This window comes from Xiphophorus maculatus, chromosome 18 (genome assembly GCF_002775205.1).
Source record: "Xiphophorus maculatus strain JP 163 A chromosome 18, X_maculatus-5.0-male, whole genome shotgun sequence".
Classification (NCBI taxonomy): Eukaryota; Metazoa; Chordata; class Actinopteri; order Cyprinodontiformes; family Poeciliidae; genus Xiphophorus; species Xiphophorus maculatus.
In genome coordinates, this window is record NC_036460.1 from 18023811 (window position 1) to 18041757 (window position 17947).

General features: G+C 38.9%; 1 protein-coding gene across 1 annotated transcript in view; it reads left to right on the forward strand.

Moving 5' to 3' along the window:
* The first annotated feature begins 94 nt into the window (after positions 1-94).
* Positions 95-17947, forward strand: part of clpb (ClpB homolog, mitochondrial AAA ATPase chaperonin) — a 34611-nt gene continuing 16758 nt past the window's right edge. The window contains exons 1-6 of the mRNA XM_005803400.3: positions 95-1642; positions 1801-1852; positions 5082-5168; positions 11467-11570; positions 12555-12683; positions 17409-17506. Of these exons, the coding sequence (XP_005803457.1) occupies positions 1186-1642; positions 1801-1852; positions 5082-5168; positions 11467-11570; positions 12555-12683; positions 17409-17506 (927 nt within the window). The 5' untranslated portion in view covers positions 95-1185. The remainder of the gene's footprint in view (positions 1643-1800; positions 1853-5081; positions 5169-11466; positions 11571-12554; positions 12684-17408; positions 17507-17947) is intronic.

Here is a 17947-nt window from a genome sequence, read left to right on the forward strand (position 1 = left end):
ATCTGTATAGTACTTTTATTGTAAATTCATTAGAGCGCAGAGTTGATTCCGCAGAGCTGGAATCTCTGTGAAATCAGATAAGAAGCGATCAGATAAGATTAAGAAAGCACATTGATGCTATTTATATCAAGCAGATCATAATAATAGGAAGTGCCCAAGATATACTGCATTTCCTCTTAAGTTTGAGCTTTAGCTCAGTCATCTTTGCATGCAGTATTCTGGTTCACCGTTTTTTCCGGAAGCTTTTTAAAATAACAAATTCCATAAAACTTGGAAAATAGTCAATTTGATTGTTCTAATAAACATAAATTGTGATGTAAAAGTTTTATTGTTTATAACGTTTCTCCTTGCAGGATTGCGAAGGGGCTGGTGCTTATCTGTAGCAGTCATGGGTGAGAGGTAGACAGCCTGGACAGGTCACCAGGTAACACAGAGATGCACCTTAACAATTGTAATTTGGCGCCATCTGGTGGTGTTAATATTCAATTTTCACTGAAATACAAAACTGTTAATTTCGGTTTTTTAAAAAAGCAGCAATCGCAGAAGGTAATTGACGTGAGTCCTTGAAAACCAAAACAAACTTGTCTCTGTTCCATCGGTCTCTTTAGGACAAAGAATATACAGTTTTAAAGATGCCATAGAATGTAGAAACGTATCTTTTTATTATTATTTTAATGAGTGACATTAATTTAAGACTTGCCCATACATAACAAAGACGAATGAATGTTCGAAATATTTAAATCTCAATGTCAGTCAGTTTTAGCTATTAAAAAGCCATTAACACACACAGTTGATTCTTTTTCCATCCCATTATTGTAATTTAGATATATTCAGGTCTAAAAAAATGTCCCTCCAAAATGGATAGTCCATTAGGAAAAACTAAAACATAAAAAAATGTTCAGAGACCAAGCAGGGCTCTGTAAAGTAACATGTCATTATAACCGTCGCTTTGCTGCTTTTCTAGGAGAACTACATTTCCCAGAATGCACAACATCCAGTGACGTAAAGACTAGGATGAGGTGAAACGGCTATTTTCGGCTTACTACCTGACTGTAAGCAGAAGAACGGTGGCAGCTACACCTGAACCAACGCGGCGTTTTTCCACTCAGAGTGTCAAACTAATAGCGGGTCGCTCTCTCGCTGAGAGTTTCATCTACCTCATAATTTTTGGGTGAGTTTATCGCCATGTTATCATCCGTTCCCACCAGGCTGCTGACGCGAAGGTCGCGCAGCCTGTCACCGTGCGGTCGCGTGCTTCAGACCAGCGCCAGTGGAGCCACGGGTCCATGTTTCCGCGAAACACAGGCGGAGACCAACCGGAACCCTATCGTATCCACGTCCCGTGTATCCAGGAGGGGGATTTTGTCTGAAGAGACTGCTGTTACCAGCGTGAGCCCATCGGTGCAGTACCACCACCTCGCCCCAAGATGGCTGTCAAACCTGGAGAACCGCCGTAGCTCCTGGGCGGCTCTGGCCAGTAGAGGGCGACAAAATAACCAGTATTGGGAGGACAGCAGGCAGAGCGGTGGGAATGAGAACCGTGGTACTGGTGGGGGTGCCAGCCGAGCAGGGCTGGCCTCAGCTGGTGTGCTGTCAGCCGCAGCAGTGGCCTTCTGCCTGAGGAAAGACTCCGGTAACAAAGGTACACACGTGTTAAGCGGTCTTGTTCTCAATACTGCACATAAGTACACTGAAAAGTTAAAAAATATTGTAGAAATACTACAATTAGCTGCAATAAGTGGTCATGCACACACTCTCTACTGTGTACTAATGTTATTGTTGTGCTTTTGAAATGACCAGATGATTCTCTTCTTGAGGCAGCAAGAACCAATAATGCACAGGATGTGTCCAGGTACAGCACAAGTTCACACACAAGCACTCACCTGCTTTATTGTACATTAATAAGTGATTAGCATTATTTCAGCTACTGGTAGCAAAATATACTAATTTGTCTCAGAATCTTAGAAAATATTGAAAGAATTTGCCATTTATTTGTCTTTCTTAAATTAGTATTTTGTAAAGTCTTTTGTTATAGTTTAAGTCTTGGAAAAGTTCTTTGTGACAGCATCATATAACCTTTGAAAACTAGACTTACACAATCACTTGGATGCTTCACGGGATGTTTTATTTCAACAAAATAAATTATAAGCTGTATTTCAACTATTGGTATAAAAATAGCTGTAAAATCATAAATGTTGAAATAGAAACTATTACTACTACTACTAATAATAAATAATTGTTTGGTGTAACTTTGTAAACTACAATAATCCTGAGCCATTACTAATGTCACTTCTTGTTTATAGGTGGCAATTCAGATTTTATTTTTATTTTTCATCTCAAATTTACAACCTAAACCAATAGATTTGTTTAAAAATATATGATTTCTCCCATTCTTTGTGTTTTTGTTTTTTTTGCCTCAATTACACAATCTTTTAAGATTGTTCAGTGATATCTTCTATTACTGCTGTGTTGTGATACTTTTTAACATCAGTGAATCCCAAAAGTATAATTTCTTCAGAATTTGTTTGATTCATATGAAATGTTAGTATTTCTCCAGCTGAACGAGTAATTTCCAACATATAATTTCACTTCCCCTTTTTGAATTCTGAGCATGTTCATTGAATGTGATCTTTACAGTGCAACGCAATATGTTTGCCACATACAGCCTGTATGGTCACAAATAAAATGCTGTGTGGACAGTTTCCAGAACAGTCGGGATCATCTACTGTTGTGAAAGCCCATTCTAAACTGTTCTTCAGTTGCAGATCTATCACAAACCACCAGGTGGCAGAGTAGAACCATTTGTTTCTGCAGAAAATGTTCTAAGCATTAATCTCAAACTTTAGGGTTTTTTACTCTTACTTTTGTGAAAAGGAGTGTGTTGTAATGCATTATGAAAACATTTTTATAGATCTTAGTCAGATTTCTTTTGCTGATACTTTATTTATTTTACAGAAAATTACTTTAAAATACAATTTATAAAATATATATATATATATATATATATACCAAAAATGATAACTAGTGTCCGTTTTAAATTTGCTAGTCATGTTAATCTGATTTCCTATCATTTATTCAGTTATGCATGATATTCATATACGGATACTATAAATGTTTATTTTAAAGCTGCCTGTGTGTGTTCTGGTTGGTATCTAAATCCCCGTATCTGAGTGTGTGCATAATGTGTGTCTCCACTTTCAGGCTTGGGTTACCTGTCCACATGTGGCAGATGGTGTAGGTGAGAGTGCAGGGAGTCAGCCATTCAGCAGGTCACAGATGTGTTAAGTGCTTTGGTTGAGTTATCAGAAGTGGCGGAGTGTCAGGGTGTGTCTGCTGAGAGACACTCTTTCAAATCAAGGTCTCCTTTTTTTTAAAGGCTTTTAAAAATGCATCACTGCATAAAGGTTTGTTCCTTAACTTACTTAACTCCTTAGTTAAAAAAATAGGTTTTGCATACAGACATTTTAAATACAATTTGTACTGATGGAAAAAATATTCCCTTTTATATATATTTTAAAGTTTACTATTTTAATTATTGCCTTTATTTGGACTGTTTAGTTACAGGACTAAAAGGTAGGTTCTGGTAAGACACATGCAACATGATTCTTCAGCAGTAGCTTAACTTGATGCAACATTTAATGGAAGATGTTCCTGTGCAGTCTGGAAAAGTATTGAGTATTTTCTAGATCTGGATTAATATGTTTAAAGTCCATATGTCCATTAGTCTCTGCCTCCATATATCTACTCTTTATCTTCACAGTAATGTTGGCATACTTTTATGGTAAAGCAGGCTTAAATTGGTCTGATAACTAGAAATATAACTTTGAAAAAGTTTGGAATTTTGATCTGAAAAATAGATAGAAACCTTTTCATCATTGGTGTCAAAATCCAGTCCTTCAGGGCCGGTGTGCTGTAAATCTTAAATGTCTCGGCTTCAACAATAATGAGGTCATTAGTAGAAAGTAAGAGTTGGATTGGATGCTAAGGAGGTAATTCAACCATTTGATTCAGGTGTGTTGAACTAGAGACACATCTAAAAGTTGAAGGACACTGGGCTTAGAGGCCTGCTGTTTGACACCCCTATTTTAGTTTGACTTGGTATATTTTTAGTGAGATTGAATTTATTGATATTTACTGTAGATTTTAATTGGATCACAAAGTACAATTTCTGAAATATGGGAAAATAAAATGGTAAATGGATTGAATCTATATAGAGCCTTTACCAGTCATACTTTCGACTCAAAGTGATTTACAGTAACTGTCACACTAACCAACATGCACACATTTATACACCGACTGGTAGGCAACCTAGGGTTAAGTGGGTTGCCTAGTGACACATCAATACATGAGAGCAGAAAGCTGGAATCAAGCTTACAAACTTCCAATTGCAAGACAACCACTTTACCACTGAGCTACAGTTGTGCATAATAATACTAATTAGGCTTCAAGAAGTCCAATTTATCTAAAGTAGATTTTGGTCCAGTGCCGTATTCCTTTTTCAGTGAGATTAAATTGTTTTAGGTTGCCATGCTGGCCCCACCTTTAACTTTTAAGATCTGCATTTTGGCTGGAGCCAATCTGCAGCTGCAGCATCAACCATTAGATCTGTATCCTAACCCTGCTACCTCATGCGGAACAGGTAGTGAAAACAGAGCCAGAGCGAATCGGAGCTGAGTGCAGACCAGAAAGAGGCCACCATGTTGACTGTAAACACCGACACTACCTGTCTGATCGGCACGAGACGTGACAGAAGGATTCCTTACACAGTCACATCCAGGGGGACAGTGGCACCGCAGAACCTGATGGTGTACCCTGAGGCTAAACCACCCCCAAACACACACACCTGGTCATAGATGCATTAACTCGTCAAGACTGGGATAAGAGTGTCTTATGAACAGCCTGTCTTTATTATAATACTCAAGCATGTCGCCTAACTTATTTTAATATTTTTCTCTTTAAATATTTTAGTACGTGTTAAAATTGGAAGAGTTTGTGTTGTGTTTTGCTTTGTCTACTCCCATCTACAATCTTCTGTCATGGACGATATGACTGTAAAATAAAACTTTGTTTTTTCCCCTCAGGCTAATAAAAGAAGGCGTGGATCCAAATCATCGTCACCGGCTGGGATGGACCGCTCTTATGGTGGCTGCAATGAACAGACAGCACAGGTCAATGACTGTTTCTGCCATCTTAAGCTCCGGAATAAGTTGCGTGTTTTAAACTTCTGACTCGCCTCCTTTTGTTTGCACACGTAAGAGTGATGTAGTGGTTTTGAGTAAGACAGCTGCCAGCGTTGGTTATAGTGCGAACATATGTCATCCGTGTTCCTGCTGCAGTTCTTACTGTTACATCTTCAGGAGTGCAAAGTGCAACTTCCAGACTGACAGACGGCATTTACCCGTACCCCCATCCTGCTCCCCTGCAAATTAAATTAGCCTCCTGGCCCACAGAAGATACATAACACAGAGAAGGGCTGAGGTTAAGGCCGGGCCAAATCCAATTTAACCAGCCTTTCTTTCTTTCTTTCTTTGCTCCATCAGGACTCTGAGGTCACTTTACCGGTTAAAGGGTATCCATGAGAGAGAAGCATTATGTGAAATCTGAATATGAAAATAGCTGCAAAGGGACTTGCTTTGATGGACAATAGTAACTAGTTTTATTGTCTTTGATTTGAGATTCAGAAACATCTGAAACAAAACATTTTTCATGGATTCTAACATATTAAAAATAACTAATTAGATGACTGTTATAAGTGGAAGCACATATTTAAAAAATATACATATTGTTGTAGTGGGACGTGATTAACATTTTAGTCGAGTTAATTGCAAGGTTTGTAATCGAAAACTATATACTGGGGAACATTTTCCATTCAAAAACCCTTTTGCTGTTAAATTATTGAATAAATAGACATATGAGCTGTTAGTCATTGTTTTGTTATTTAGTTATTTGACCATCAGATTGATGCAAAGTGCTATTTAAAACATTCAGCTTTCAAGTGTTTCAGGAATCCCAGATCATTTATAGAGCTTCTTTGAAAAAATACATTAGAAATGTAGACTGCGATCGCTGACATTATTTTTTTTGGGGGGGGGGGGTAAACAACATAGCCTTTTCCAAGATCCCATCAGATTGTCTTTTAAAGCAAAAATTAGCAGAAAAAGAACCAAATTTGCAAAAAGAAGCAACTTTGTCATTCATTGCTGGTGTTTTTTTGTGGATACCGTTTATGCGTCAGATTAATGGGCTTACCAGATACAAGGAGATGCATGGAAACTTTGTATGACAACCCTAACCCTAACCCTAAAAAAAAAAATTAAACATGTTAAATTCAAATTAATAAAAATTACCATATTAAAGTCCCAGACTTTGTTTCCTGTCCTGCTATAATATCTATCTGTCTGCCCATTCATCAGTTTGTACATCATCCACCCATCCACCTCTCCTTTTATTTTAGAGAAGACAGAATTTTGAGGTGAAAAATGTGTTTGTGCCCTGTATTTAGATCTCTTGAGCTGGCTGTTTGTATCTGGATAACATATTGATTGTGTGTCACTTTGTGTTTAATGACGCGACTGTTGGTGTGTCAAATGTTTTTGGATACAAATATGATTGTCTGTGCCTCTTCATCCAATGTCTGTGTTTCACTGCAGGTTGTGTGTTTGTGTGTGTGTTTGTGTTATGAGCGCTATAACTCAGCAAGACAGACACTCCTCTGTGTTTAATCCAGTCCTCCAACCCCCCAGTGTGCCGTCACTGCTGCAGGGAAGACAGAACATTGGTCCTCGCGCATCACTCATATCGAACACACAGACACCCACGCACACTTTATGTGCACTCACATAACAGCCACACATAAGCAAGGAAACAAGGGGAGGTTATACCAAATATCTTACAGGCCAACTGCCTATTACTCAGCCACACACAACTTTATTTGCAGCTGTTAAGTGAAAACGCTAGAAACATTAGTCATGAACAAGGTCTTGCCTGTAGCCAGAATGTCAGTTTTTATCTCATTCTTGAGTTACTCTGTTCTTCACTTGTAATGTTGTTATTTTTCTGGACTTGAAGTGGTTTTTGGAGCTAAATATTTCCAGGATTTCACCACTTAACTCTCCTAGTTAAAATGTTGGAGTGGGTAGTATCCAAAATTCAGCCTTACATTTGTATCCAAGGGTTTGGGCGTGGCTTTTGGGGGGAGTTATGGACGAGTTAAGGGTAAGACATCGGCTGTGGGGGTGTGTGTGTTTGTTTAGCTTTGATGTAGAATTAAATCGGGGAGGCGTATGGCCTGAACCTCTGTTTGCACTCTTTAACACACAATACACATCTCCATCTCCCTTTCTCTTCCTCAGTCCCTCCCTCACTGCATTCACGTGCACAATAAGGGCTTAGCCAAGTGTAACGCCTGTTGACCATTCCAACCAGCCGGCCGAGTGACTGACTGGGTGTGAGTGGGATAGAAACGAAGCAGAGGAATAGGGGAATGAGTATATGAGTGGGCTTGTGAGAATAGAGAGAGGGATTATGGTTTTGGAACTAAGTTTTGGTCTCTATAAAATGTAAGCTTTTGGGAGAATGTCTGGCTTTGTCACATAATCATTTACCATATTTTGAGCATAATTTCAGACGCGTCTACCAGTATCTAACGTTTTTTTTTTTTTTTTTTTACCACTCTAGGGGTCTTTTGTGGGCTCTAGAGTCCCTTATATGACAGTAGGCTGACAGGAAACGGGGAAGGAGGGGGGGGGAAGACATGCGGCAAATATCGTCGGGTCCGGGAGTCGAACCCGCGACGGCCGCATCGAGGACTGAAGGCCTCCAAATATGGGTCGCGCTAACCCCTACGCCACCACAGCACGCCCAGTATCTAACTTTTAAAGGCACATAAAACTGCACTATGTAAGGGGTTATGACTTAAGATTGTTCGGAGATTATACTAATGTCATATTAAGCAGATAGTGCTTTTGGAATTGATTATTTAAAGCTAAATTTTTCTTAACTGATTTTAGAAGAAAAATTGCATCATCTTGAATTCTTATAGGTTTGAAAAAATTTTAAAACAGGCAATGTGTTTGACTAATTCTGCCAGTAATTTACAGAAAAACATACTCAGATTTAGTCAACTATCTGTCTGATGTGATGCTGTGAATGTGCTTCATTGTTTGCTGAAATTAGTAACAAATACTAAACAAGTGCAGAGAAACAGTTTATGCCTCTCTGATCCCAGGTATGAACTAGGTGAGGGCGGGGGCAAGTGAGGTCCAGCTTCTGGTCCAGGTGGTTTGAGACATGGATGGTCAGTTCATCTCCGGTGTCTTGTAATAGAACAAGGAAGGCGGAAGCCTTTGTTTCCCGTCTTCCCTCCAGGACTGGATTAAAAAAAACAAACACCAGCCGTCGTGTATGGCTGCCTCTCACCTGGCCACAGAGCTCAGGCAGAGAATAGAAAGTGCATCAGGACTTTATACTATCTTCGTGATTTTTGAGTAACGATGGGTCATCACAATGGGCCACAACTGTCAAGTAGCACTGCAACGCGCGAGCGATCCATCTCTCGTTTCTTTCCGACATAATGAAAAAATAAAAGCACAAACACAGCATAAGTGACTTGCTAAGCTTTGGCAAACAGTCATTGCATGGACATTTTATTGGACAGCCTTGTGTACACAAGAGGCTAATAAAATACTGATTCTTACATTGGCTTTGACTGCACTGCTAAATCAAACATAACATTAAAAAGAATAAGGTTGGTAGATAATTTACCTTTTATATGAGGTTCTGTCCTTTAACATTGTTGTTAAGCCTAATTAACCTTTTCATGTCTTTAGTTTGGGCTCAAATTACAGCTGTAACTCCTCTCCTGACTGTCTGAAATAAACTTAGGCACTTGATCATCACTTGATTAGTAAAACTATAAACTGCTTTTAAAAGCTCATTAGTTTTAGTACTGTCCTGCTTAATTAAATCTCCATTCCTTTTTTCTCTTTAGCATTGTTTTCTTCCTTTTATTCCCTCCTCATCCTTCTCTGGAGTCTTCCTCTCTTTATCTTCCCCTGTGTTTATCTTTCTTATACCATTAAACCTTTTCAGACCATCTCTTCTCTTCACACAGCCCTGCCCACCCTGGTGTGACCAAACTTAGTTTGAAATTGTGTCAAAAGGCGTCTTCCATGTGTTTGTAGAAGTGCTTGCAAGGATGAGAGAGACGCCCTCTGTAGGTCATTCTCTCCAACCCCACCCCAAGCAACATTGATACAGTAACAAAAGGAGACCCCTGATAGTTATTATAAGCCTTTAGCCAAGTCAAACACAAAGACCTGTCCAAAAGGTTCACCCCCTTACTACCCCACATGTTTCCTTTGTTCTTCTATTTTAGTACAAATAACCAGAAGTACCCATGACCTGGATTTTATGAAAAAGAATAAAAAAGATTAAGCTTGCAAGTAGATAATGCTTCCAGAATGCTTGTGTATTTAAAGTCATTGTAAACCTAAATTTCAATGCCATTAAAATCTAAAGAGGTGTTGTAGACTGGTTGATTAGAGAGAAATATTAAAATTTACATGGGTTTAGGCCTAAGTTTTTTTTAAAGAATATTTGGTAGATATTTTATATAGAACTTAATAAAAAGATAAATAAAATTTCATGGTGTAAAAGTCACACAATTAGGTTTAGGGTCCTCTCTTATTACTAAGCATCTACTTCTTTTTTGTTATATAGTCTAAATAAATTCTGCACCATTTTGCAGAAGAACCCTGAGGCCATATTCATAAACATGTCCAAAGTTGAATTAAATTTTAAGGTTTGTTACTTAGTCTTAGCCAAAACTTTAGCGTCAATAATTGTGTAAATCATCCATCCATTTGTCCGTTCTTTCTTCCTTTCTTGCTTGGTTCCTTACATTTTCTATATTCAAAGTCTTACTGTGGTGGAATAGTCAAATTTTATATTAACACCTAACAAATTTGAGTTGTGTGTAGGAAGCTGCAACATATCTTCAGGGGTGATGTTTTTAACCACCACCCCTCTCATGCTGTCAACCCTGTCAGCACACATTGAGAATATTTTTGTTTCTGTGTGCTCATGCGTAAATATGTGTCTCTGGGTCAAAGCCAATGCCCACGTTCATGGTAAAGAATAAAAGTGAGCTTAGATGGAGAGACGGTACCTGAAATATCCGCTAGGTCACAGTCAGTGGTGTTGCTGAGGTTGTTGTTTGCTTTAAAAGGCGGTCCGCTCCAGTGAAGGGCTACTACACACACATTCCCACCTCATCACACGGGCCCCCATCAGTGCCGGAAATGGGCCTGACCCTTGCCCCCTCACTCTGCACATATGTATGTGTTAAAAGACATACAAATGTGAACTGAAGAAGAAAAAAGAGGAAGTGGCCATTGTATTCTATCTCAACATAATGAGATAGAATACATGAAAGCGAATCAGTCGAAAGTGTTATGGTCAGTTTGACAAAACTGAACATTTGCATGTTTCTGTGTTATGATATCTGAGAAAGAAAAGGTCAGGATAAAAAAGATGAGTAGTCTGGTATTCCATCTGACTTTCCTCAGAAAGCATGAAAAAGAAGCCACATTGTTTATGAAAGTGTTGTAAGATATGAATATAGAAAACATTATTTAAAACTGTGTTTACACAAAGTAACAGAAAAATTACCCAGACATAAAACTCTATTCAAATTCAACCCATTAATTGTTGAATTTTAGTTGAAATTGCTGCTGTGGATACTGATTTAGCATGATTTTAAAAACTTAGAATTGAACTGATTACGATGATAAAGTGTCTCTGTGTTTAAAAGTTAAGTGGCTGCTGGTCAGAATAAGGCTGCTAAGAAGTACCATTTGGTCTAATGTGGGATTCTCGTTAATTTGTTGTCAGTTTTTTTTTTTGTCTTTAGAGAAGATGAGGAGATACAAGGCTTTTTGCTTCATTTTTACTCAATTGAACAGTCAGGTTGAGGAAGCAACACAGCTTGAACATTTTTGTTGAAAAAGGATAGAAAAAACAAACAAGCTTCCAAATGTGACTGAAAAATGAAAGGTGAACAGAAATCTTCAAGACGATGCCTCTTGATGTCTAAATGTAGTTAGACAAATGAAAATGACACTGATCAGAAGGGGGTAAACAAGCCTGACTTTCAATGTGTTTCTTTAGGGAAACATTGAGATAGGTCTGTCCAGACTGAAACCGGCAAGAAAAACAAATATCCATGAGCATCCAGTGTTTACAACATGCAAGCTGACATACAGTAATAATTTCTTTAAATAGTCAAACCTGTTTAGTGAATGGTTATTGACTGATTTTACATTACATAAGGTTTTTATGTCTTTCAAGTAGAAGAGTCTTGCTTTCTGGAATGACGTCTTTGTGTCCTGAGCCTAAAACAAAATCTCTGCATTCAGAAATTAGGAAGCAGAAAAGAAATGTGTCTTTTCTTTTATTCTTTTTCAGTGCGGTGAAAGCTCTTCTTGAAGCTGGAGCCGACCCAAATGCCGGAGACGACTTCAACAATGTTTATGACACTTCAAGGGAGAAAGGCATCCACTCTCTGGAAGGTAGCAAAACTTCACAGCTGCCTTCTTGTGTGCGTGTGTTGTTGTTTTATTACACACGCTAACCTGCAGATATTATGAGACGTAATAATTTGCATAAGAATTTACATTTATGCACATGTTCGATTCCTTCTGTATTATTTATTTTATATATTCGGTGACAACTAATGTATTTTTTATTTGTTTTTGTTCCAAGCTACTCAGTTACTCACACAAATACATGCATGAGGGCGCACACACATATGCAGCGACACTTTACCCCCCACCATCCAGTCTGTGTTGGGTTTCTGCAGACATATTTATACGGGATATGTATATTGCAGACATTTATATGGCTGTCAGGTTTGGGTCCACGTGGGGCCGGCATAGCGTGGGGAAGCGTTTCCCAGACGCTCACTGATGGATGGGCTAGGGGGGTCTGTGCGACGCTTTATTGGGTTAGCCATGATTATCCCACCCTGTGTTTCACGCACACATGCACACACTGCAGAAGGAGACTATCAGAGAGGATGGGGAAGACTGATGAAGCAAGGAAGGAGGGAGAGAGGAAGGCACTGAAAGAATAAGGATGAAAAGAAGGTTAAAGATGGAGGAGTAGGAAGATGTGGATGTTTAGGGGGTTGCAGGGAGAAAGATACCAGGAGTGGAGAGGAACTCTGGAAATGGATGAGGCAAAGTTATAAGGATGGAGGGAGGGGAAGGTGATGAAAGATTTTGATGGACACAAGAGGAGAGAAAAGAGGCAGAGAAAATAAAAATGGATGATGGAATAGATGAATGTTTTTATGAAACACAACTAAGGACAGAGTGATAAAGCATCTCTATTATTACAAAAGAACGGAGAAAGAAATCTCCTAATACATAACCTGGACTATACTATGATGTTAGACAGTAGAGATAAAATTTGGGGGGACAATTGCTAGATAAAGAAAGATCTTCTAGATTCTGGTTCATTATCTCTTCTGTCTCTATACACGTTTTATATAGTGCTGGTATCCAGAGAGGATGAATTCAGCAGCAGGCTCAGCAGCAGAGCTGGTTTCCGTGGCTGCACCGCGCTTCACTACGCCACACTGGCTGACGACCCACACGCTGTCCGCATGCTTCTGGAGGCTGGTAGGTTGCTACTCCCAACCTCAAAAAACCTGTCAGATTCTAACCTGGAGACCAAGGAGGATGTCAGAGTTATGAGGATCCCAAAAAGTGCAAGTGTTGAAGATTTCGGTATACAGTGTCCTGGTCAGTTCAGCCTAAATCCGTACTTTATGTCTACATACAGAGTCCTCTGTTTGGTGGAAAAAGTAAAACACTGAACACGCCATCTGCTCCAGAAAGCATAGTGGTGGCAACATCATGTTGTGGGTATGGTTTCCATTAGAAGAGCCTTCTTCAGAAGATGATCAAACCTGAAAGAAAAGTTGTTGGTGACGTCAAAAGACTTGCGTCAGGAAACAGAGTATGTTTTAGGTGTTTTGCTTTTGCCTGACATAAATGAATGAATGACTAATTGGTTTCTACAGCACCTGATGGCATACTGAGGAGGTGGTCCAACCATGTGATGTGGCGAATTGGCTCTGTGGACCAGGACTGAGAAACACGGGTGTAGATCCTATTAAATCATTAAGTGTTAAAACCTAATGGCCTAAACCTAGGAGGATTTTTGGCAAGACTATAAAATTCCTGTTCATAGATCTCTTCTGTCAATTCTGACTGAACTGATACATTTTGAAAAGAGACATTGGAAACAGTAGTGTTCTCTAGATCAGTGTTTTCCAACCCTGGTTTTCAAGGCACACTGCCCTTGAAAACCAGGGCAGACTGAAGCATGTGCTGAAGCAGAAATTTGAATCAAGATGTTATGCTTGAGAAAAAGACATCTTTCTTGGGGATTAACGGCAAAAAGCAGTTTTTTCCTGAACTGTTGGCATCAGTTTTAAAAAGCTGAAACAATTTTTTTTCATTTTGTCTTCTTGTCTGAAATGTTTCCTGTGTTTAAAAAACATTTAAAAGTGATAGTTATGAGAATGGCTTCCATGGTCACAGAAATAACTATGAAATACCAGAGAGAAATAAATTAGAATCTCACTCTTTTTATCAATTAAATAAGTTGCTATAATTGATATGAAAAGGTTTACAAAACTCATCTAGAATGCATAATTTGTTCATCTTTCCCAGCCCCCTTTACACCTGTCGTTGACTCAGCTCCCCCAGCATGCAGACACACATGCACACACACCCTGGGGCAGCGTATCTTGCTCTGCTTCCAGCTGAGTTGTTCTTAAACAAGCTATGCCTTGTTGAACTGTGAACACAGAACGTGCCCTTGGGATATCTCCACAACTGCAGGAAGTGTTTTTACATGATGTTATATTACATATGCCATGTGTGTTTGTACACTTACACTTCCATTCAGTTACCATACATATATATTCATACATTCTGTGATTGTTTTTTTTTCTTTTTTTTTTAGCTTGGAAACGACATGCAGTTGTTTCTTTTTAGGCTGATTGCATCTTTAATAAAATACCATTCCGTTTTGGACAAAACACCCCTAACCACCTCAAACCCACACAAAAGCCTGTATTAATGTCTTGCTTATGTTTATGATTGATGGCGCATCTGAAGCTCTGTCCCCCGTCCCTCCCGTCTCAGCCCCACATCTGCGAGTGCGCTTAAACAAATCACTTCGTCTAACTAGATCAAATGTTCTGCAGAAACATTTTTGAATTAAAAAGGTAAGAAATTTCACAAAGCAGGGACATTTGTTTTAAGACAATCAGATTAATGACAGATTTGGTTGTTGCCCGGGCGACGGGGGTCTTTTGCTGGCTTGGCGCCACCATCATGGCCAATAACATTCAAAAACGTAGCAAGCTTTCAATCGCCCTCATTGCTGTTACCTTCTGCAAATTTATGCAAAATAGGAGAATTTTATAAAGTATTATCTTATGATTTGTGTTAAACAATTTTGACAAACCTTAAGGTCTTTCTTTTTATTCTTCCTTTATTTGCCTTACATCCTTCTTAGTTTTGCATCATGTTGAAAAAGTTGGGTTAGGTGTCATTTGGTCTTCTTATCTGTCTTTATCTTGATGCACTGTATGTGTCCATGCCTTTCCTTTAGCTTGTTATTTCCCCTGTGTTTGCATGCACCCACGTTACTCCTGTAGCTGTGGGTTTGCTCTTTTGGCCTGAGCTGGACCTTGGCTCCCATCTTCATCCATCACAGTCTCCAGGCCGACCCTCAGGCTTCACCGCGTCCTACAGTCTTCCCACCCTACCTGCAGCACCTCTCTAGCTGCTCCCCCTGCTCCACATCAGGCCTCTGGCCAGGGGCACTGAGTAATGGGTAACTCTGTAGGTGGTGGGAGGCCAGAAGAGACACACACATGCTCACTGGCGCACAAAAACAGACACAGGAGCAACACATATGCATAAAGACCAGCAGGGGCTCTCTCCCACCAGCTGCAGAGAAAGAGAGGGAGGAGGAAATGGGAAAGAGGAGGGAATCCTAATAGGCATAACTAAAGCACTCCTAATGAAGGGATGTGTGAGATTGTGTGTGGGTGACACAGAAAGAAAGCCAATGTTCAGCTGGGATATGTGTGTGTATGGGTGTCTACTTGTGTGTTAGTGTTGATCCTGTTATAAAGTGCTATGGCCCAGAGGGTTGGCCTGATATTAAAGCCCTAAATGATGCTATTTATTATGTCCACAGTGTGTGTTTGTGTGTGTGCGGTGTGGGGTGCTTTATTGCTTTGCTCCCTCATGTTTTTGTTGTTTGGGGGACTGTTAGTGGTGTATTGTTGTCAGGATCGATAGCTTTGGGAGCGGGTCGTGAAATTTAAGGATTTATCAATAATCAGCAAAATGATTATTAGTCTCTGCAGTCTGGCCTCAGAGTAATAAGATCAGCCATTACCTGCATTGATTATATCCCATCTCTGCTAGAGAGTAACTTTGGACGATGGGTATTGTAATTTTTTTTATATTGCTTCCCTTTGATCAACTACAGCCAACTACTCATTAATGACAGATTTCATATAAATTTTTTTTTTACACTTTTGTAAACTTTTTACAGATAATTTTTAATCCATAAATCATTTTATTTATAACTACAGGCTTCATTACATGTGTCGATACATAAACATTTTTATTTTTGCAAACAATTCTCATAATTCAAATGCCAAAGATTAGAGTCTGATATTTACATAATAATTGAGCTACATTAACTGTGTGACATATTTAAGTTTTGTAGTTGGATTCTATCTGGCGGGATTTTATGATGTATAGTGATCATGTGACCTGTAAAGGTCCAGTGCTTGTAAATGTATTCTTTCCTCTAAATCTTTTCACATTTTACAACTACTGTCAATCTACTTCATTGAGAATTTCTGTGAGCGACCGATACAGAACATTTTCTTATCGCAAAGGGAACCAGTTTTTAAAAATTTGTAGCAAGGAAAATCTAAAAAGTGCATAACATATTCAACCCTTCGTAATCAGACTTTGCAGCGTCCATATTATTTGATTTAAACCATTCCATGTAAGTATTTTGAATGGCCCAGTCAAAGTCTAAATCCAATTTCAGCTGAGAAATTGTGGCAAGACTAAGGGCTGCATGAGATTAGAAATACTATTGATATGTATGGGGCAGATGATACGAGTTGTGGCATATGCCTGCTTTCTTTCCTCTCTTTCTCATCTGTGCCTCCATCACTCTGTGACCTCTAGCCTATTAAGCAATGTCATTTGTAACCACTGTGAGCATCTGCTGCCATGAGACTGTCCAACTTACTAAACATTATATTAGTATGAAAAATACAAGTTCATATTTGAAATACATTAGGCACCTATTACTCTACAATCACTTGCACCCACTGATATTACAATGATACATTTGGTATATAAATATATCATTCTGAACATTAACTCTGCTTTAGCACGAGTTGATGTTCAGCTTGTATTGCTGTTACTTATGTTGACTTTCTGCTTGCAGCAAATGAAAACCCAAACATTTAATTTATCAGAAAATTAGAATATTGCACCAAACCAATAAAAAAGTGGTTTAGATACAGAAATGTGGGCTCCTTAAAAATTTAATTCCTGCTTAAAGATTGTTATTTTCAAAAGGTACATTTAATATGATAAGAGTCTCATCATGTCATATTTTAATTTGACATGTACCTCTGGTTTCCAAAGTGTGAACTCATAAAAGGCTAAATACAAATGTATGCCAAATGTTTTTGAAAAACTAATTGTAAGCCACATGTACATTTCTTTTCAATTTTAGTTATATATGACTTTCTGTGGCTTAAACATATAAAATCCTTAAGAAATAGATAAAAATGATGGAGCACAATGCAGAAGACACTAAACCTCCTGACCAATCTCTATCTAGGGCTGCCACACTTTGCACCTGCTGTAACATTATGCTAATTCAGCATTCACAGTCTTACTCCATTTACTACTATTTTCTTTTACTGAACTTGTTGCTAAGGTTAAACAACCTACTATGTGTTTAGTTGGTACAAGAGTCCAGGGTCTTAATGCCTGGTTGGAGAGGTCATGGGTAAATTATTGGCACACGTTGCAGATATGAAACCCCCTACAGAGGCATTGCATGGGTCTTCCAACTCACTGCAGAAGGCCACAGTAATCATTAAACCAGTTTGACCTCTTAACACCATCTTAACTAGACAATCTCTGTTCTTCCTACTGAAGTGTGTCTGTATTATTTTAATAGGATGAAAAATGGCTGCTAAATTAGAGCATGAAACTAAACTGTTAATGATTTTGATATTATGTATCAACTGTAAATTTGTATTGTATCGCCTACAGGTGCCAACCCGCTGCAAACCAATAGCTTGGGACACACGGCCCGGGCTTATGCAAAGGAGGGAGAAGTCAACACAGTTCTGCAGGAGTGGGAGGGCAAGGTATAACCCACACTGCGCTTTCATGCAAGCACAGTGATTCATTTCATTTTGTTTGCATCTAATCTCTGCACAATGTGCAAGCAATTTTTATTCTTCCAATTGTCCCTCTTCCTAGTCTGAAATTCTCAGGTCTATTCACTCGATGGACATCTGTCTCAGTGACTTCACATCGTGCTCACTGGCCGACACTCCTCAGGAGGTCTGTGTCTGTGTCGTCACTGACTGACAGGTGCTGTTGAGTATTTAAGTTTTAAAAGCTGGTAGAGGTTAACTGGGGTCAAAACTGTGATTGAGAACAGAGCTAAGTCATTGGTGAGGACATGTTGTTTTGGGTTGGAAGCATTTAGATGAATTTTTGTATCTGCCTTCAGATCTTTAGTTTTGGTGAAGCTTTGACCTGTTCAGTGGATCCCAATTGGTCTTTAAGTACCATAATATAAG